Genomic DNA, 16,243 nt, shown 5'->3' on the forward strand with positions numbered 1-16,243 from the left:
CACGTAGCAACAACACTGTTCAACACGTAGCAACACCACTGTTCAACACGTAGCAACACCACTGTTCAACACGTAGCAACAACACTGTTCAACACTGTTCAGCACCACTGTTCAACACGTAGCAACACCACTGTTCAACACGTAGCAACAACACTGTTCAACACGTAGCAACAACACTGTTCAACACGTAGCAACACCACTGTTCAACACGTAGCAACAACACTGTTCAACACTGTTCAACACCACTGTTGAACACGTAGCAACACCACTGTTCAACACTGTTCAACACCACTGTTCAACACGTTGCAACAACACTGTTCAACACGGTGCAGCAACACTGTTCAACACGTAGCAACACCACTGTTCAACACGTAGCAACACCACTGTTCAACACGTAGCAACAACACTGTTCAACACGCAGCAACACTGTTCAACACGTAGCAACACCACTGTTCAACAACACTGTTCAACACGTAGCATCATCACTGTTCAACACGTACCAACACCACTGTTCAACACAAACAAATTCACTGTTCAACACACGATTGTGAACAATTACTGCCTCTAATTGGTAGTTCAACTGGACAATTTGTTCCTAAACGATCCCACTTGACACATATGTATAAATAGATAATTTATTATGCATTTAGCGTGAACTTTCACCATTACTGGAGGCCGGCCAGTCACTATAGTGTATTAATTGATAGTGTTTGTGTTTGAAAATAATGTAGAAACCAGGAACCAAAGGTGTAAGATAGTGACCGAGAGCAGAGAGCAGACACCTGCTCCTCCTTGAACAGTGTCTTGGGGCACGCAGGGCCCATTGTCTTAACGAGCTAACGGTAGTTAACGGTAGTTAACGGGCTTACGGTGTCTCCTGATGGCTGTGTCTCTGCCTGGCGTGGATAATTGTGGGTGAGGTTTGGGCAGAGTGACCTTCACATGTGTGGCCTCGGGCACATGTTTGTGTGTATGGCTCGGGTGTGTCCATACATGTATGATTGGTAGGTGTGTGACCCTCTCTCCCCCGGGGTCCCAGTGGGAGGTAGCCCGGGGGATTCTGCCCTCACGTGAACGATCGCTAACTATCGCCTCCTGTAGGAGTCACGCTGTTTGTTCCTCTCATTCGCGATGCTTCTGTGAGTCGCAGAAAGTCTGCTGTGTCCTCAGGCTGCTGCTACTGGCGCTGCTGCTCCTGGCGCAGTGTGTCTGCGTCTTCTCCACTACCAGACACGCATCATCCCAAGCCTCGTTCGAATCCCAGAGGCTTCCTGAATCTACAACGAGAATCTTTGGCACTGTGAGACAAATGGGTACATCTCCGGTCATGCCGGAGGCAGGAGAGGCACTCCTGGAGGATGCTTCGAAGATGCCTCCATCCGGCCCAGTCCGGACTCTGATCAATATGAGCCATACGCCGGCGGACTCGTCGCTAAAACTCCTCCACAACGAATCCCACTCATCTATCACGTCTGCGGGCTCTCTGCTGAGGGCGCGGAGCCGTCTGCTGGAGCAGATGACGCGGCCACATCTCCCGCAGAAGTCGTCGGATGCTGCGCTCTCTGAGGCCTACAGCGCGTCGTTCTCTGGGTCGTTTAGTCGCGATAACTACGGCACTCGACCCCCGCAGCCACTACACAAATACGTCGCAAGTTTAAGATATCAGAGTGTAAGTGGCCGCTATCTCAGCAACGTGGAAGATCAGCTCTGGAACGGCGTGGAAAATCGATCACTCAAGCGCTTGGAAGATCACTCACTCAGCCGTGTTGCAGACTCATCACTCAGCCGTGTGGCAGACTCATCACTCAGCCGTGTGGCAGACTCATCACTCAGCCGTGTGGCAGACTCATCACTCAGCCGTGTGGCAGACTCATCACTCAGCCGTGTGGCAGACTCATCACTCAGCCGTGTTGATCAGCCGCCATCCGGACTGGAGAACACATACGGACGCAGGAACACAAATAATGGACACATCGACGTCTCTGAGAGCCTTGCTCCCGGAGCTCTCAACTCTCACGACACAGCCGGCGCCACAGTGCCAGGTGCTCGGGGCTCACAAGAGCTACCTGGCAGCCATAACCGGCCGGCCCGGAGTGCCAGTGTGGCACTAGGGTGCAACAGAGACCGTTTAAGGGCCAATCTCACCTCGAGTCAAACGCGCGACTCAGCGAACAAAATTGACCCTTTTAGTGACAGACTGGCGATAGCCAGCACCCCCCCAGAAGACCTGCCACAGCAGACTGACACAGCTGATGCTGTGAGATGCCTCGCTGCTTCTTCCCTCAGCAACAACACCAGCCAAACTCCGCTACAAGTTCCCAACTTCTCAGGAGGCGCCGCCATGGAAGCAAATGTCTCTGACGATAGCTCATTTCGCGTCCTCTTTTCCCGCGTCGCGGAAGCTGCTCATCTCGAGCGGTCGGACGCTGCGTCGACGTTCCAGGCTGTTCAGATGGAAATTTCCGACGCAATTAATGATAGCAGCGTCGCGGATAACGACACCAGCGGCGATAGTGACTATAGTGAATGGGAGGGTCGTAGCGAGGAACTAGACGCCGCTAGGAGGAGCCAAGACGAGGAACTTGACTTCGAAGAGGAAGCTGAGGACAGCGCCACTCTCCTCCGGAACAGACGGAAACGGAAAAGTGAGTATTTTGTTTACCTTTGGGGTCAAAAAAGTGACCTTTTTTTTTGGTAAGATTCCTTAATGATGATATCTGCCATACACGACCAGACGATGAGTGACGATAACGTGGCTGATGATAACCAAACAACACAGGTTGACCAACGACGTGTCGTTCCGTCGTGAACAATTATGATAACATCCACCGTCATCAACACGGCATAACTTTGACCCAAAAGTATAAGTATCATATTAACCGTCTGTTGCAGAAACTCCTGTTTAGTAGTGAACTACAGTTGCTTAGGCCTAGTTATTACTTAAGTACGATGTCAAACAGTCGCGTTATCTTGATGTTACAGTGTTATCGTGATGTTACAGTGTTACCCTGATGTTACAGTGTCACCCTGATGTTACAGTGTTACCCTGATGTTACAGTGTTACCGTGATGACAGTGTTACCGTGATGGTTACATCGTTACGGTGATTGTTACAGTGTTACTGTGATGGTTACAGTGTTACCGTGATGGTTACAGTGTTACGGTCATGGTTACAGTGTTACCGTGATGGTTACAGTGTTACCCTGATGTTACAGTGTTATCGTGATGTTACAGTGTTACCGTGATGGTTACAGTGTTATTGTGATGTTACAGTGTTATCTTGATGTTACAGTGTTACCCTGATGTTACAGTGTTACCATGATGACAGTGTTACCGTGATGGTTACAGTGTTACGGTGGTGGTTACAGTGTTACGGTGATGGTTACAGTGTTACCGTGATGGTTACAGTGTTACCCTGATGTTACATTGTTACCCTGATGACAGTGTTACCGTGATGGTTACAGTGTTACGGTGATGGTTACAGTGTTACGGTGATGGTTACAGTGTTACCGTGATGGTTACAGTGTTACCGTGATGGTTACAGTGTTACCGTGATGGTTACAGTGTTACCGTGATGGTTACAGTGTTATCGTGATGTTACAGTGTTATCCTGATGTTACAGTGTTATCGTGATGTTACAGTGTTATCCTGATGTTACAGTGTTATCCTGATGTTACAGTGTTACCCTGGTGTTACAGTGCTCCCTTGACAGCTACAATGTTCCCTTGGCGGCTACAGTGTTCCCTTGATAGCTACAGTGTTCCCTTGACAGCTACAGTGTTCCCTTGACTGCTACAGTGCTCCCTTGACGGCTACAGTGCTCCCTTGACAGCTACAGTGTTCCCTTGACAGCTACAGTGTTCCCTTGACAGCTACAGTGCTCCCTTGACAGCTACAGTGTTCCCTTGACGGCTACAGTGCTCCCTTGACGGCTACAGTGCTCCCTTGACGGCTACAGTGTTCCCTTGACAGCTACAGTGCTCTCTTGACAGCTACAGTGTTCCCTTGACAGCTACAGTGCTCCCTTGATAGCTACAGTGCTCCCTTGATAGCTACAGTGCTCCCTTGGCAGCTACAGTGTTCCCTTGACAGCTACAGTGTTCCCTTGATAGCTACAGTGCTCCCTTGATAGCTACAGTGCTCCCTTGGCAGCTACAGTGTTCCCTTGACAGCTACAGTGCTCTCTTGACAGCTACAGTGTTCCCTTGACAGCTACAGTGCTCCCTTGATAGCTACAGTGCTCCCTTGATAGCTACAGTGCTCCCTTGGCAGCTACAGTGTTCCCTTGACAGCTACAGTGTTCCCTTGACAGCTACAGTGTTCCCTTGACGGCTACAGTGTTCCCTCTGAAGGTCCCCAAAAGTCTTGCCTCTCCTTCCTGGTTCCACATTTCCTGAGGCTTCGAACCCCGACCCTGATCTCTCCTGGTGGGCTCTACCTTCGTCAGCAAGTCTCCACACACACGGAGAGACCCACCAGGCAGCTCAGGACTTACACATGTAGGTACATATTTACCGCTCGCCACACATGACGAACACACTGGTTTAATATATATATATATATATATATATATATATATATATATATATATATATATATATATATATATATATATATATATATATATATATGTATATATATATGTATATTATATATATATATATACACATATATATATATATATATATATATATATATATATATATATATATATATATATATATATATATATATATATATATATATAAATGAACAGGAAAACCATTGATATAACAGATATCTTGTCTCAGAATCTTGACTTTAAATAGCATGACGTTTCAAACACTTCTCGTATTCCTTATCAGATCTTAAGGAAAAACAGGAGTCACACATTAAAACAAACAAACAAAGAACTCATACTAAACTAAACAACCAATCAGAAGACAACAGATATCAACAGATATCAAACAAGATATCAAACGCCACAGGTTACACAACATAACATTTAAACTTACTTGAACTGCTCACACTAAATAAAACTTTGTAATTATCACATGGATAATAAAAAGCTAATTCAAATAATAATAATTATAGATAACTATTAAAACAAACCACATTGTTGAACTTACGTGAAGTGATCACACTAATTAGAACTTGATAATTAATACATTAAACATTAACACTAATACAAAACTTATAATAATGACTACACACTTACAAAAATTTTATATAAAACACAAGGAAAATATAATTTTTTTTTTAAATACTTGCCAAAATTTTATAAAAAAATTGAATATCAAATAAAAGTTAACATTAAAAGTGTATTGCTTCATCTTACTTATACAACTATAACAATATAATAATATCAACACTTGAGATAAGTCAAAAAAGACAAATCAATGCAGACTAAAGCAAAAATTAAAAAAAAAAAAAAAACCTGGATGAATTATAAATCAAAATACAAGGTTTACTGTGCATAATACAATACTGTGCATAATACAATACTGTGCATAATACAATACTGTGCATAATACAATACTGTGCATAATACAATACTGTGCATAATACAATACTGTGCATAATACAATACTGTGCATAATACAATACTGTGCATAATACAATACTGTGCATAATACAATACTGTGCATAATACAATACTGTGCATAATACAATACTGTGCATAATACAATACTGTGCATAATACAATACTGTGCATAATACAATACTGTGCATAATACAATACTGTGCATAATACAATACTGTGCATAATACAATACTGTGCATAATACAATACTGTGCATAATACAATACTGTGCATAATACAATACTGTGCATAATACAATACTGTGCATAATACAATACTGTGCATAATACAATACTGTGCATAATACAATACTGTGCATAATACAATACTGTGCATAATACAATACTGTGCATAATACAATACTGTGCATAATACAATACTGTGCATAATACAATACTGTGCATAATACAATACTGTACATAATACAACACTGTGCATAATACAATACTGTGCATAATACAATACTGTGCATAATACAACACTGTGCATAATACAATACTGTGCATAATACAATACTGTGCATAATACAATACTGTGCATAATACAATACTGTGCATAATACAATACTGTGCATAATACAATACTGTGCATAATACAATACTGTGCATAATACAACACTGTACATAATACAACACTGTGCATAATACAACACTGTGCATAATACAACACTGTGCATAATACAATACTGTGCATAATACAACACTGTACATAATACAACACTGTGCATAATACAATACTGTGCATAATACAATACTGTGCATAATACAATACTGTACATAATACAACACTGTGCATAATACAATACTGTGCATAATACAATACTGTGCATAATACAACACTGTGCATAATACAATACTGTGCATAATACAATACTGTGCATAATACAATACTGTGCATAATACAATACTGTGCATAATACAATACTGTGCATAATACAATACTGAGCATAATACAATACTGTGCATAATACAATACTGTGCATAATACAATACTGTGCATAATACAATACTGTGCATAATACAATACTGTGCATAATACAATACTGTGCATAATACAATACTGTGCATAATACAATACTGTGCATAATACAATACTGTACATAATACAACACTGTGCATAATACAATACTGTGCATAATACAATACTGTGCATAATACAACACTGTGCATAATACAATACTGTACATAATACAATACTGTACATAATACAACACTGTGCATAATACAATACTGTGCATAATACAATACTGTGCATAATACAACACTGTACATAATACAACACTGTGCATAATACAATACTGTGCATAATACAATACTGTGCATAATACAACACTGTGCATAATACAATACTGAGCATAATACAACACTGTGCATAATACAACACTGTGCATAATACAACACTGTGCATAATACAATACTGAGCATACTACAACACTGAGCATAATACAGTGTACAAATGAACAGCCGAAAGGTTGTTATTTAGCTGACAATCAATTTAGGTCAAATTAGGCCATGTTAGGTCAAGTTAGGTCAGGTTAGGTCATGTTAGGTCAAGTCAAGTCAGGTTAGGTCAAGTTTGTTCAAGTTAGGTCAGATTAGACCATCTCAGATTGGGTTACGTTAAGTTAGATTAAGTTGGATTAGGTTAAGTCATGTTAGGTTACATTCTCTTAGCTGTGTGATAGAGTAAGTTAGAATTTGCCACAGCGTACCACAGCGTAGCACAGCGTAGCACAGTGTAGCACAGTGTAGCACAGTGAGCACAGTGTAGCACAGTGAGCACAGTGAGCACAGCGTAGCACACTGAGCACAGAGAGCACAGTGAGTTCTTGGCAGGGAACTCATTTTATAACCCGGAAACAGTGATGGGACCGCCCCACAATGGCACCTCCTGCCATTACAGCAGTGGGAGGCTAACACCTCCCGCAGGAGAGGTCAGGTCGCCTGTGACCTCTAACCTGTCAAGGGGTCAAGGGTCATTGGCGTTAACAACTGCGAGGGAAACAAGGCTTTTAGAGCCTGGCTGGGCAGTAGAGCGAGGCTTAGATGATTGGTCCACTCTGGATGATTGGATGATGATTGGCTCTGAGGATAACAGTTCTATTGTGTGTTGGATTGTGGTGGACCAATCATGTGTGTTGGATGGTGGTAGACCAATCATGTGTGTTGGATGATGGTGGACCAATCATGTGTGTTGGATGGTGGTGGACCAATCATGTGTATTGGATGGTGGTGGACCAATCATGTGTGATGGATGGTGGTGGACCAATCATGTGTGTTGGATGGTGGTGGACCAATCATGCGTGTTGGATGGTGGTGGACCAATCATGCGTGTTGGATGGTGGTGGACCAATCATGTGTGTTGGATGGTGGTGGACCAATCATGTGTGTTGGATGGTGGTGGACCAATCATGTGTGTTGGATGATGGTGGACCAATCATGTGTGTTGGATGGTGGTGGACCAATCATGCGTGTTGGATGGTGGTGGACCAATCATGCTGTGGTGAACACTGTTGGTGCTGTGGGAACACTGTTGGTGCTGTGGGAACACTGTTGGTGCTGTGGGAACACTGTTGGGACTGTGGGAACACTGTTGGTGCTGTGGGAACACTGTTGGGACTGTGGTAACACTGTTGGGACTGTGGTAACACTGTTGGTGCTGTGGGAACACTGTTGGTGCTGTGGTAACACTGTTGGGACTGTGGTAACACTGTTGGGACTGTGGTAACACTGTTGGGACTGTGGTAACACTGTTGGGACTGTGGTAACACTGTTGGGACTGTGGGAACACTGTTGGGACTGTGGGAACACTGTTGGTGCTGTGGGAACACTGTTGGGACTGTGGTAACACTGTTGGGACTGTGGGAACACTGTTGGGACTGTGGGAACACTGTTGGTGCTGTGGGAACACTGTTGGGACTGTGGGAACACTGTTGGTGCTGTGGGAACACTGTTGGTGCTGTGGTAACACTGTTGGTGCTGTGGTAACACTGTTGGGACTGTGGGAACACTGTTGGGACTGTGGTAACACTGTTGGGACTGTGGGAACACTGTTGGGACTGTGGGAACACTGTTGGTGCTGTGGGAACACTGTTGGGACTGTGGGAACACTGTTGGTGCTGTGGGAACACTGTTGGTGCTGTGGTAACACTGTTGGTGCTGTGGTAACACTGTTGGGACTGTGGTAACACTGTTGGGACTGTGGGAACACTGTTGGGACTGTGGTAACACTGTTGGGACTGTGGGAACACTGTTGGGACTGTGGGAACACTGTTGGTGCTGTGGGAACACTGTTGGTGCTGTGGGAACACTGTTGGTGCTGTGGGAACACTGTTGGGACTGTGGTAACACTGTTGGGACTGTTGGGACTGTGGGAACACTGTTGGGACTGTGGGAACACTGTTGGGACTGTGGTAACACTGTTGGTGCTGTGGGAACACTGTTGGTGCTGTGGGAACACTGTTGGTGCTGTGGTAACACTGTTGGGACTGTGGGAACACTGTTGGGACTGTGGTAACACTGTTGGGACTGTGGGAACACTGTTGGGACTGTGGTAACACTGTTGGTGCTGTAGTAACACTGTTGGGACTGTGGTAACACTGTTGGGACTGTGGGAACACTGTTGGGACTGTGGTAACACTGTTGGGACTGTGGTAACACTGTTGGGACTGTGGGAACACTGTTGGGACTGTGGGAACACTGTTGGGACTGTAGTAACACTGTTGGGACTGTGGGAACACTGTTGGGACTGTGGTAACACTGTTGGTGCTGTGGTAACACTGTTGGGACTGTGGTAACACTGTTGGGACTGTGGGAACACTGTTGGGACTGTGGGAACACTGTTGGGACTGTGGTAACACTGTTGGTGCTGTGGGAACACTGTTGGGACTGTGGGAACACTGTTGGTGCTGTGGTAACACTGTTGGTGCTGTGGGAACACTGTTGGTGCTGTAGGAACACTGTTGGTGCTGTGGGAACACTGTTGGTGCTGTGGGAACACTGTTGGTGCTGTGGGAACACTGTTGGTGCTGTGGTAACACTGTTGGTGCTGTGGGAACACTGTTGGTGCTGTGGGAACACTGTTGGTGCTGTGGGAACACTGTTGGTGCTGTGGGAACACTGTTGGTGCTGTGGGAACACTGTTGGTGCTGTGGGAACACTGTTGGTGCTGTGGGAACACTGTTGGTGCTGTGGGAACACTGTTGGTGCTGTGGGAACACTGTTGGTGCTGTGGGAACACTGTTGGTGCTGTGGGAACACTGTTGGGACTGTGGGAACACTGTTGGTGCTGTGGGAACACTGTTGGTGCTGTGGTAACACTGTTGGTGCTGTGGGAACACTGTTGGTGCTGTGGGAACACTGTTGGTGCTGTGGGAACACTGTTGGTGCTGTGGGAACACTGTTGGTGCTGTGGGAACACTGTTGGTGCTGTGGGAACACTGTTGGTGCTGTGGGAACACTGTTGGTGCTGTGGGAACACTGTTGGTGCTGTGGGAACACTGTTGGTGCTGTGGGAACACTGTTGGTGCTGTGGGAACACTGTTGGTGCTGTGGGAACACTGTTAGTGCTGTGGGAACACTGTTGGTGCTGTGGGAACACTGTTGGGACTGTGGGAACACTGTTGGTGCTGTGGGAACACTGTTGGTGCTGTGGGAACACTGTTGGTGCTGTGGGAACACTGTTGGTGCTGTGGGAACACTGTTGGTGCTGTGGGAACACTGTTGGTGCTGTGGGAACACTGTTGGGACTGTGGGAACACTGTTGGTGCTGTGGGAACACTGTTGGGACTGTGGGAACACTGTTGGGACTGTGGTAACACTGTTGGGACTGTGATAACACTGTTGGGACTGTGGGAACACTGTTGGTGCTGTGGGAACACTGTTGGTGCTGTGGGAACACTGTTGGTGCTGTGGGAACACTGTTGGTGCTGTGGGAACACTGTTGGTGCTGTGGGAACACTGTTGGGACTGTTGGGACTGTGGTAACACTGTTGGTGCTGTGGGAACACTGTTGGTGCTGTGGGAACACTGTTGGTGCTGTGGGAACACTGTTGGTGCTGTGGGAACACTGTTGGTGCTGTGGGAACACTGTTGGTGCTGTGGGAACACTGTTGGTGCTGTGGGAACACTGTTGGGACTGTGGGAACACTGTTGGTGCTGTGGGAACACTGTTGGGACTGTGGGAACACTGTTGGGACTGTGGTAACACTGTTGGGACTGTGATAACACTGTTGGGACTGTGGGAACACTGTTGGTGCTGTGGGGACACTGTTGGTGCTGTGGGAACACTGTTGGTGCTGTGGGAACACTGTTGGTGCTGTGGTAACACTGTTGGGACTGTGGGAACACTGTTGGGACTGTGGTAACACTGTTGGGACTGTGGGAACACTGTTGGGACTGTGGGAACACTGTTGGTGCTGTGGGAACACTGTTGGGACTGTGGGAACACTGTTGGTGCTGTGGGAACACTGTTGGTGCTGTGGTAACACTGTTGGTGCTGTGGTAACACTGTTGGGACTGTGGTAACACTGTTGGGACTGTGGGAACACTGTTGGGACTGTGGTAACACTGTTGGGACTGTGGTAACACTGTTGGGACTGTGGGAACACTGTTGGTGCTGTGGGAACACTGTTGGTGCTGTGGGAACACTGTTGGTGCTGTGGGAACACTGTTGGGACTGTGGTAACACTGTTGGGACTGTTGGGACTGTGGGAACACTGTTGGGACTGTGGGAACACTGTTGGGACTGTGGTAACACTGTTGGTGCTGTGGGAACACTGTTGGTGCTGTGGGAACACTGTTGGTGCTGTGGTAACACTGTTGGGACTGTGGGAACACTGTTGGGACTGTGGTAACACTGTTGGGACTGTGGGAACACTGTTGGGACTGTGGTAACACTGTTGGTGCTGTAGTAACACTGTTGGGACTGTGGTAACACTGTTGGGACTGTGGGAACACTGTTGGGACTGTGGTAACACTGTTGGGACTGTGGTAACACTGTTGGGACTGTGGGAACACTGTTGGGACTGTGGGAACACTGTTGGGACTGTAGTAACACTGTTGGGACTGTGGGAACACTGTTGGGACTGTGGTAACACTGTTGGTGCTGTGGTAACACTGTTGGGACTGTGGTAACACTGTTGGGACTGTGGGAACACTGTTGGGACTGTGGGAACACTGTTGGGACTGTGGTAACACTGTTGGTGCTGTGGGAACACTGTTGGGACTGTGGGAACACTGTTGGTGCTGTGGTAACACTGTTGGTGCTGTGGGAACACTGTTGGTGCTGTAGGAACACTGTTGGTGCTGTGGGAACACTGTTGGTGCTGTGGGAACACTGTTGGTGCTGTGGGAACACTGTTGGTGCTGTGGGAACACTGTTGGTGCTGTGGGAACACTGTTGGTGCTGTGGGAACACTGTTGGTGCTGTGGGAACACTGTTGGTGCTGTGGGAACACTGTTGGTGCTGTGGGAACACTGTTGGGACTGTGGGAACACTGTTGGTGCTGTGGGAACACTGTTGGTGCTGTGGTAACACTGTTGGTGCTGTGGGAACACTGTTGGTGCTGTGGGAACACTGTTGGTGCTGTGGGAACACTGTTGGTGCTGTGGGAACACTGTTGGTGCTGTGGGAACACTGTTGGTGCTGTGGGAACACTGTTGGTGCTGTGGGAACACTGTTGGTGCTGTGGGAACACTGTTGGTGCTGTGGGAACACTGTTGGTGCTGTGGGAACACTGTTGGTGCTGTGGGAACACTGTTGGGACTGTGGGAACACTGTTGGTGCTGTGGGAACACTGTTGGTGCTGTGGGAACACTGTTGGTGCTGTGGTAACACTGTTGGTGCTGTGGGAACACTGTTGGTGCTGTGGGAACACTGTTGGTGCTGTGGGAACACTGTTGGTGCTGTGGGAACACTGTTGGTGCTGTGGGAACACTGTTGGTGCTGTGGGAACACTGTTGGTGCTGTGGGAACACTGTTGGTGCTGTGGGAACACTGTTGGGACTGTGGGAACACTGTTGGTGCTGTGGGAACACTGTTGGGACTGTGGGAACACTGTTGGGACTGTGGTAACACTGTTGGGACTGTGATAACACTGTTGGGACTGTGGGAACACTGTTGGTGCTGTGGGAACACTGTTGGTGCTGTGGGAACACTGTTGGTGCTGTGGGAACACTGTTGGTGCTGTGGGAACACTGTTGGGACTGTTGGGACTGTGGGAACACTGTTGGTGCTGTGGGAACACTGTTGGGACTGTTGGGACTGTGGGAACACTGTTGGGACTGTGGGAACACTGTTGGGACTGTGGGAACACTGTTGGGACTGTGGGAACACTGTTGGTGCTGTGGGAACACTGTTGGGACTGTGGGAACACTGTTGGGACTGTGGGAACACTGTTGAGACTGTGGGAACACTGTTGGGACTGTGGGAACACTGTTGGGACTGTGGGAACACTGTTGGTGCTGTGGGAACACTGTTGGGACTGTGGGAACACTGTTGGGACTGTGGGAACACTGTTGGTGCTGTGGGAACACTGTTGGGACTGTGGGAACACTGTTGGTGGTGTGGGAACACTGTTGCTGCTGTGGGAACACTGTTGGTGCTGTGGGAACACTGTTGGTGCTGTGGGAACACTGTTGGGACTGTGGGAACACTGTTGGTGCTGTGGGAACACTGTTGGGACTGTTGGGACTGTGGGAACACTGTTGGGACTGTGGGAACACTGTTGGTGCTGTGGGAACACTGTTGGGACTGTGGGAACACTGTTGGGACTGTGGTAACACTGTTAGGACTGTGGTAACACTGTTGGTGCTGTGGGAACACTGTTGGGACTGTGGGAACACTGTTGGGACTGTGGGAACACTGTTGGGACTGTGGGAACACTGTTGGGACTGTGGGAACACTGTTGGTGCTGTGGGAACACTGTTGGGACTGTGGGAACACTGTTGGGACTGTGGGAACACTGTTGGTGCTGTGGGAACACTGTTGGGACTGTTGGGACTGTGGGAACACTGTTGGGACTGTGGGAACACTGTTGGTGCTGTGGGAACACTGTTGGGACTGTTGGGACTGTGGGAACACTGTTGGGACTGTTGGGACTGTGGGAACACTGTTGGGACTGTTGGTGCTGTGGGAACACTGTTGGGACTGTGGGAACACTGTTGGTGCTGTGGGAACACTGTTGGTGCTGTGGGAACACTGTTGGGACTGTTGGGACTGTGGGAACACTGTTGGGACTGTGGGAACACTGTTGGTGCTGTGGGAACACTGTTGGGACTGTGGGAACACTGTTGGTGCTGTGGGAACACTGTTGGTGCTGTGGGAACACTGTTGGTGCTGTGGGAACACTGTTGGTGCTGTGGGAACACTGTTGGTGCTGTGGGAACACTGTTGGGACTGTGGGAACACTGTTGGGACTGTGGGAACACTGTTGGTGCTGTGGGAACACTGTTGGTGCTGTGGGAACACTGTTGGTGCTGTGGGAACACTGTTGGGACTGTTGGGACTGTGGGAACACTGTTGGGACTGTGGGAACACTGTTGGTGCTGTGGGAACACTGTTGGGACTGTTGGGACTGTGGGAACACTGTTGGGACTGTTGGGACTGTGGGAACACTGTTGGGACTGTTGGGACTGTGGGAACACTGTTGGGACTGTGGGAACACTGTTGGTGCTGTGGGAACACTGTTGGGACTGTGGGAACACTGTTGGGACTGTTGGGACTGTGGGAACACTGTTGGGACTGTGGGAACACTGTTGGGACTGTGGGAACACTGTTGGTGCTGTGGGAACACTGTTGGGACTGTGGTAACACTGTTGGGACTGTGGGAACACTGTTGGTGCTGTGGGAACACTGTTGGGACTGTGGGAACACTGTTGGTGCTGTGGGAACACTGTTGGTGCTGTGGGAACACTGTTGGTGCTGTGGGAACACTGTTGGTGCTGTGGGAACACTGTTGGTGCTGTGGGAACACTGTTGGTGCTGTGGGAACACTGTTGGTGCTGTGGGAACACTGTTGGGACTGTGGTAACACTGTTGGTGCTGTGGGAACACTGTTGGTGCTGTGGGAACACTGTTGGTGCTGTGGGAACACTGTTGGTGCTGTGGGAACACTGTTGGTGCTGTGGGAACACTGTTGGTGCTGTGGGAACACTGTTGGGACTGTGGGAACACTGTTGGTGCTGTGGGAACACTGTTGGTGCTGTGGGAACACTGTTGGTGCTGTGGGAACACTGTTGGGACTGTGGTAACACTGTTGGGACTGTGGGAACACTACTAGATTATAGTCTAGTATGCCACTAGACTAGTCCCAGAACTAAGAGGCATGAGTTACGAGGAAAGGCTGCGGGAAATGCACCTTACGACACTGGAAGACAGAAGAATAAGGGGAGACATGATCACAACCTACAAAATCCTCAGAGAAATCGACCGGGTAAACAAGGATAAACTATTCAACACTGGTGGGACACGAACAAGGGGACACAGGTGGAAACTGAGTACCCACATGAGCCACAGAGACGTTAGAAGGAACTTTTTCAGTGTCAGAGTAGTTAACGGTTGGCAGCCATGATAGCAACTCTCCCCTTATCAACTTATAAAGATAGCAACTGAGGATAGCAACATTATTCTCTCCGCACATTGCTCATATTTCCTATTCTAATATTTGTATAACAAAATATTGTTAACGATTTCGAACTTTGCTGAAACAAAGTTCACTAGAAACTTTGCTGTAACTTTTCCAGTAATATATCCCCAGGTAATGTATTATTGTAGATTAATACAATATAATGTATTATTGTAGATTAATACAATATAATGTATTATTGTAGATGAAAGTTTGAGTTCTGTTTTTATTTATGAAAATTCGTGTTTTTTGGAGATTTGATATATTAATGTCAAGGGTTTAATGGCGGTCTGTGATCACTCTAACAGTCTGTGATCATTGACAGTCTGTGATCACTCTGACAGTCTGTGATCATTGACAGTCTGTGATCACACTGACAGTCTGTGATCACTCTGACAGTCTGTGATCACTGACAGTCTGTGATCACTGACAGTCTGTGATCACTCTGACAGTCTGTGATCATTGACAGTCTGTGATCACTCTGACGTTCTGTGATCATTGACAGTCTGTGATCACTCTGACAGTCTGTGATCATTGACAGTCTGTGATCACTCTGACAGTTTGTGATCACTGACAGTCTGTGATCACACTGACAGTCTGTGATCACACTGACAGTCTGTGATCACACTGACAGTCTGTGATCACACTGACAGTCTGTGATCACTGACAGTCTGTGATCACACTGATAGTCTGTGATCACTGACAGTCTGTGATCACTGACAGTCTGTGATCACACTGACAGTCTGTGATCACTGACAGTCTGTGATCACTGACAGTCTGTGATCACTGACAGTCTGTGATCACTCTGACAGTTTGTGATCACAGACAGTCTGTGATCACTGACAGTCTGTGATCACACTGACAGTCTGTGATCACTCTGACAGTCTGTGATCACTGACAGTCTGTGATCACTGACAGTCTGTGATCACACTGACAGTCTGTGATCACTGACAGTCTGTGATCACTGACAGTCTGTGATCACTGACAGTCTGTGATCACTGACAGTCTGTGATCACTCTGACAGTCTGTGATCACAGACAGTCTGTGATCACTGAC

At 47.2% G+C, this 16,243-nt stretch overlaps 1 protein-coding gene across 2 annotated transcripts in view; it reads left to right on the forward strand.

Annotated features, from left to right (window-relative positions):
- Window positions 1–588: 588 nt before the first annotated feature.
- Window positions 589–16,243, forward strand: part of LOC123771331 (contactin-4-like) — a 249,467-nt gene continuing 233,812 nt past the window's right edge. The window contains exon 1 of one of the 2 annotated variants that reach the window (XM_069305179.1): window positions 589–2,645. In XM_069305179.1, coding sequence (XP_069161280.1) covers window positions 998–2,645 — 1,648 coding nt within the window. In that variant the 5' untranslated portion in view covers window positions 589–997. The remainder of the gene's footprint in view (window positions 2,646–16,243) is intronic. The other variant, XM_069305180.1, reaches the window with a different exon arrangement.

The sequence above is a fragment of the Procambarus clarkii genome, chromosome 54 (assembly GCF_040958095.1).
Source record: "Procambarus clarkii isolate CNS0578487 chromosome 54, FALCON_Pclarkii_2.0, whole genome shotgun sequence".
NCBI lineage: Eukaryota > Metazoa > Arthropoda > Malacostraca > Decapoda > Cambaridae > Procambarus > Procambarus clarkii.